The sequence below is a fragment of the Pyrgilauda ruficollis genome, unplaced genomic scaffold (assembly GCF_017590135.1).
Source record: "Pyrgilauda ruficollis isolate IOZ18807 unplaced genomic scaffold, ASM1759013v1 scaffold62, whole genome shotgun sequence".
Classification (NCBI taxonomy): Eukaryota; Metazoa; Chordata; class Aves; order Passeriformes; family Passeridae; genus Pyrgilauda; species Pyrgilauda ruficollis.
The window spans coordinates 1-6,445 of NW_024527933.1; the positions used below are offsets into that span (position 1 = coordinate 1).

The window sequence follows — 6,445 nt, forward strand, 5'->3', positions numbered from 1 at the left end:
CCTCTGTCAGTGTGCAAATGGATGTAGCTTTGAATGGATTTTTAAAACTTTCTTTCTTCAGTGGTTCCATGAGAGTCTTTTATGGTACCAGTGTGTTATCAAGGGAGGTTGGGCCAAAGTTAAACCAACCCATTGCTGACCCAGCTGAGTCCCTTTTTAAAAGCTGGAACACAAACTCCATTTTTGCATGTTCCTATGAAGACTCTCATTTCACCATAAAATTCACAAGAATCCTTTCATTCTTTGTTTCTCTTATCAACAGATGTTCTACCAGCTCTGGGATTAACTGTGGAAAGGTATTGTACACTGACAGATGAGTTTTCTGTTGGAGATAAATTTCAAAGCTATTGTTTGTATCTGTCCATTCCCCTCTCTCTCTGACAAACACAACAAGGAGTGAAGATGTCAAAGAGCTGCTGCCATGAGCCTGCAGAGATATGAGGAGGAAGGAAACTTCAAGCTTTCTGATAGAGGGGGCAATGAAATGGAGACAGAAATTCTGGACTATGTGTGAACTCGATGAGCAATCTGGCTGCTGTTGGATCAAATCAACTTTAAGACTTCCTGTCATTTTGAATCTTTTTCATTCCCGAGGGTGTTATGAATGCAAGGCTTCTCACAGGTTGCTGATAATATGTTCTACTGCACAGCTTAATATGATTTCAGCCCCCTTTGCTTGAATGAGGCTTCTCAAGACTCCAATGGGAATAATTTCTCTGGAGTTTTCTAGGACTGAGCAATTTCCTTTGGTTTGGCCTCCAGCCCAAACAAGCAGCACCTGCAGGGCTCTCACACGACCATGTCCATCAGACGTGGAGAGGCTACTGAAGGACAAGGTTGTGGAGGCTGCCCTGCTTTAGCTCTGAGCCAAGCCTGGCCCATGGCATTGGCACACACCTGCACTCGTGGCTTTATAAACACAGCCCTCCAGCTGGGACTGTCCCCTCAGAGCTGCCCTCACCATGGCTCGCTGGCACATCCTGGCCTTGGCCCTGTGCTCCTACCTCGGGGTAGCCTGGGCTGCCACTGTAAGTACAAAGGCTAGCTTTGCACCCTAAAGATGAAGGTTTTCTCCTCCTGCCATTTGTCTTTGGGACTGTGGGGGAATTGCTGCTGCCTCTCTGCTCCCAAGGGCACCTGCAGGACACCTGCCCAGACCCAGCTCCGGTGGCACCTGTGGCCTTTCCACAAGGCACCGAGGGCAGGGATGGGGAGGGTGGGATGGGAATGAATGGCAGTGTGGGAAGCCAGAGTTTTGAAGGACAGAGAAATTGATTTTCCTTTCTCCTCCTGTAGCTGGGTGTGGTGTTCACTGAGGGAGGATTTGTGGAAGGCGAGAGCAAGAAACTGGGACTCTTTGGGAGCTACGTTGACATCTTCAGAGGGATTCCCTTTGCTGCCCCTCCAAAGACTCTGGAAGACCCCCAGCCTCATCCTGGCTGGGATGGTAAGGTCCAGCTTCTGAATGCCTTTGGTTTGGGGCTTTATTTTCACTTCTGTCTCTTCAATCTGGCACATATGGGAAATGTTACAACATATTACTCAGACTGGTCACAATGGCTGGGGAGGCTTTGCTGCACTGCACTGCACTCAGAGGGGAAAGAATGAATGAGCAGACACCTTGCAACCAGAAAATGGAGCTGATGCCGTGGTGTTCCCTCTTTCCTTTCAGGAACTCTGAAGGCAAAAGAATTCAAAAAACGTTGCATGCAGGTGACGCTGACACAGACTGATGTCCGTGGGAGTGAGGACTGTCTCTACCTGAACATCTGGGTCCCTCAAGGGAGAAAACAGGGTATGAGCTTGGCAGGGACCTGGGATGGACTCACCCACCTGCCTTGTGTGCACAGCTTGTGCCGAGCCTCTCTCGGCAGTTCTGTTCCATAGTGGGCAGGTGCTGAGCAGGGATTTTCAGGGGGAAAGGTGGGAACTGTCTCAGACAACATCCTACCTCACCTTCACCCCGTTGGGAGGGTCAGCCTCTTGAGCAGAGCAAGGATTTTCCTGCAGAGCATCAAGTCAGCTCCTGCCCAGGGCAGGTGGAGCGATGCTCACAACTACCTGTACGATGGGGAGGAGATCGCCGTGCGGGGCAACGTCATCGTGGTGACCATCAACTACCGCGTGGGGCCGCTGGGCTTCCTGAGCACCGGGGACGAAAACCTGCCAGGTAGCACGGCCGATCCCTCCCTGGGGCTCTGTCCCGAGTGCTCGGCTGTGCCCCTGCTCACTGCCGAGTGACCTCTGTCCCTCAGGGAACTACGGGCTCAAGGACCAGCACATGGCCATTGCCTGGGTGAAGAGGAACATCAAGGCCTTTGGGGGTGACCCGGACAACATCACCATCTTTGGGGAGTCGGCCGGTGGCGCCAGTGTCTCCCTGCAGGTGAATGGTCCTCCTTGGTTCTGATCAGAGCCCCTGCTCTGTCAGTGGGAGAGAGGGACCCCTTGGCACTCATCTGCTTTCCTCCCCACCGCTGCCTCATTAACCTCCTGCCCTGGCCAGCACAGCAATGCTCAGCCTCAGTGCTCTGTAGCTGATCCTCCTGCTTCAGCTTCATCAGTCCCAGCAGTGCAGCCACATGTCCTTTGAAGAACAGCCTTTACCTTCCATATCCCCCTCCTCTGCTCCTCTTCTCAACAGCTTACTTTTTAACTTTAACTCCTGAGACTCTTGAACACCTCATGACCAGGCAGCTTCCCTGGGACTGGTGCAAGACCCGCAAGGCCATCCACCTGTTTTGTCAGGCCATGGTTTCCTCAAGAGTTGTTACCCAAACCCCTCTTGTTTCTGCTTTGCCCCCCAGACGCTGTCCCCAAAGAACAAGGGTCTGTTCAAGAGAGCCATCAGCCAGAGTGGTGTTGGGGTCTGCGGCTGGGCCATCCAGAGGGACCCGCTCGTCTGGGCCAAAAAGGTAATGTGCAAAGTCATGCCTGCATAACTATAAAAAGAAAAAAAACCTATTCCCTAGAGGAGAGCCTGTGTCAGAAGGGATTGGGCAGGAGCTTGCCCAACAGAGCTGTGCAAAGTTGTTGCTTTGAGATTAAAACCAACTCACAGTTCTGCCTCTTTAACAATAACCCCTGCCTTTGGGAGCTAATGCTAGAATGTTTCTCTCTTCTGCCACAGCTTGGAGAAAAGGTGGGCTGCTCCACAGACAACACCACCGTCTTGGCCAACTGCCTGCGCCACTCCAGTCCCAAGGACTTGACTCTGTCCTACCACCTGCAGCTCACCCACCTGCCCAGTAAGTCCCCCAGCCCATAATGTGGTCCATCAACAATCCTGAGCTCCCCAAGCTCTTGGCAGGACTCTGGAGCAACTGCCAGGAGTGTTGTGGTGGTGCTTGTGCCCTTCAGAAAAGGGACATTAATGAGAGCTCTTGCAGTCACCTTTCTGTGGGCAGATGCACATTGCACCTGATGAACACTGCCCACCATGCAATGGCAGCAGTGGCAGAGGGATTATCGAATGACATTGCCTTGGCCTCACAGCAACTGTTTGGGCTTCCTGTTCTGTGAAAGCAGCAAGAGCAATCCCTAAAAACAGCTTGTAAACAAACAAATGAACAAAAAAGATCATACCCCTGCTATTTCTATTTGAGTCGCTGGGTGGAGTGCAGGAACGCTGCTGCTTTTGTGCCTGTAGGGATTCCTTTCCCAAGAAGATTCTCCTGGAGCTTCTGGTCACAAACCAGAGCGTTTAGCCTTGGTCAGAAGAGAGAGTGGCCAAAATCCTGCCGTGCAACTGCATACTCTGGGCTGGCTGTCCTGACAATCAGACAGCATGGCCAGGTGGGATGAGAAGTCCAGCTCTTTCCTATCTTTGGCTGGGTTTTTGGGAAGGGATTTGAAGAAGGAGAGGATTTGTGGATGTTACCAGGTGGTGTTTGGCTGGCAGATCTCTTGCTCTTCTCCTTCAGCCCTAGTCATGAGGTTTATCCTGCATCTGGGTGACCTCCAGCCCATGCTGAAGTCACTGCTCAAGCTGTCATCCACCTGGACCTGCTCTTTCCTGAGCTCTTTGAGTCCTGGGATATGCCAGAGCACACATCTGTGTTTCGTCACCTCCTAACAGACCCGGCTCTTTTCTCTTGCAGTACCCATGGCGCACACTGTCGCCCTCTCTCCAGTTGTGGATGGGGATTTCCTCCCAGACGTGCCAGAGAAGCTCTTTGCCAACGCTGCCGACATCGACTACCTGGCTGGGGTCAATAACATGGACGGGCACATCTTCGCTGGTGTGGATTTACCCGCCATCAACCGCCCGCTGGTGAAGGTCACTGTGTGAGTGACAGATGCCCTCAGAACCCTCAGCAGGAGACATCTGCTCCTCAGTGTAGCTCCCAAACCCCACAGAGTCAGACTTGAGTGGACAGGGCACAACCTTCCACACAGGATGTCACTCCAAGACTTAAGTGCCCAGGCCTTTTGTTACCGAGTCCAGAGCCTTCAAGAGAAAGGATCAGGCAAGAGCTCTGCCCTACCTGAAGCTGCTGGTCAGTAATTGATGAATATCATTTGTCTTTTCAGTAACCAGGTGTACAATTTGGTCAAAGGCCTCACCGTGGACAGGGGCGAGGCTGGAGCCAATGCCACCTACAACATCTACACACAGAGCTGGGGTGACAAACCCGAGCAGGAGGTCGTGAAGAAGACAGTGGTGGACCTGATCACTGACTACATCTTCCTGATTCCCACACAGGTGGCACTGGATCTGCACCTGCAGAATGCCAAGTGAGCAGCTCAGCCCTGGGGTTGTTGCACATGGAGGAGGGTTAGGGTGAGAATTGGAAATGGAAGTTAAAAATGGCCTCAGGATATTTTCTCCTGAAACCACCCAACATGAGATTATGCATGTGAGCATCTTCCAATTCTGAATCTGTGGCCCTGACAGTATTTGGAGTGTTGGTTGGGATTTGCAGCCCTTTTTCTGCTTTCTCCTTGCTTAAAGCCAGTCTCTTTGATTTCCCAGGAGTGGCAAGACCTACAGCTACTTGTTCTCCGAGCCATCCCGCATGCCCATCTACCCGCGCTGGGTGGGTGCAGACCATGCTGATGACCTGCAGTACGTGTTTGGGAAGCCCTTTGCCACTCCTCTGGGCTACTGGCCTAAGTACAGGACTCTCTCAAAGGCCATGATTGCTTACTGGACCAATTTTGCTAGAACTGGGTGAGTGATCTGTGATTTGATGCAGCCCTTCAGGCTGCTGGTTTTGTCCAGTAACTTTTCAGGATCACAGGACTGGGTGAGTGATTTCCATTCCACATTTGGGGCTTGACGCAGCCCTTCAGGCTGCTGGTTTTGTCCAGGAAATTTTCAGGATCATTCCCAAAATCAGAGTGTCCCATGTCTGTATTTCTTATTCCTGAATCTCAATGTTCATACAGAATTTAAGTCCCTTTGAGAAGCTGGGATGATGCCAGTAGAGATGGAGTGAAGAGACTGCAGGTCATCCACTCATTCCTGGCAGGCAGAATTCCTATTGCTTCTCCCACTGTTTGATTCTCTCTTTTCCTCTCACGTAAAGCCTGACTTGAACAGACAGGGCTTCTACCAAAATCTGCAAAACTGAGCTTCTGTGTCTCCTTTTATTCCCAGTGATCCTAACAAAGGGCATTCAGGAAGTTCTCTGTCTTTGTGTTGTGAGCAGGGCTCTGTGTCTAATGGGGCTGGAGATTGCTCTGGCTTCTCCTCATCCATGGCACACTTGGGGAAGGCAGAGGCATTTTCATGACTTATGATCTCTGCTTCCACTTGATGAGTTTTACTGCTGAATCCTTGTGTTCAGGCAGGACACAAGTCCCTGTCTGAAGCTGGCATGATGCCAGTAGAGATGGAGGGTCATCCACTCATTGCTGGCAGGCAGAAGTCCTGTTGCTTCTCCCAGTGCAAACACTCTGCATGGTCATGCATTAAACTGCATCCTCAAGCTGCCTGATGAAACTGAGCTTCTGTGTCTCCTTTTTCCCCAGTGATCCTAACAAAGGGCATTCAGACGTGCCTGTTTCCTGGCCAGCCTACACCAACAATGGCAAGTTTTACCTGGATATCAACCACAAGATGAACAAGAACTCTGTGAAGCAGGACCTGAGGTCCCGGTTTGTGACCTTCTGGAACTCGGTCTACCTGAAGCTGCCGCAGGTTGCCAACATCTCCCAGTCGGAGTTAATGTTCTGAACCTTTAAAGACAGTGCATTAAAGGCTTGTAGCTGAGTGACTCTGGTTCTCATTTTGTTTGCCATGACAGGATTTTCTTGCCAACATTAAGGTCAGGCAGGAAAGGACATCCATTTTGTGGGCATCCATTGTGTGTTCCCCTGGCTGTGACACCCCACTGTCCCAGGGATCTGCTGGAGTCCAGTCTCTCCCTGCTCAGCCAGCTGTTGGCCCTGGGGTTGTTTTTCCTCATTGCCCCTGTGAGCCCAGGCAGGACAGCCCCAA

The 6,445-nt window shown here is 51.4% G+C and overlaps 1 protein-coding gene across 1 annotated transcript; it reads left to right on the top strand.

Moving 5' to 3' along the window:
* The first annotated feature begins 962 nt into the window (after positions 1–962).
* On the top strand, positions 963–6,181 carry LOC121362458 (bile salt-activated lipase-like). Its single transcript, XM_041483967.1, has 12 exons — positions 963–1,028; positions 1,297–1,447; positions 1,673–1,795; positions 1,851–1,923; positions 2,040–2,170; positions 2,256–2,386; positions 2,808–2,915; positions 3,131–3,248; positions 4,101–4,287; positions 4,534–4,737; positions 4,976–5,173; positions 5,977–6,181. The coding sequence occupies exons 1-12, from the start codon at positions 963–965 to the stop codon at positions 6,179–6,181; spliced, it is 1,695 nt and encodes a 564-aa protein (XP_041339901.1).
* Positions 6,182–6,445: the final 264 nt, after the last annotated feature.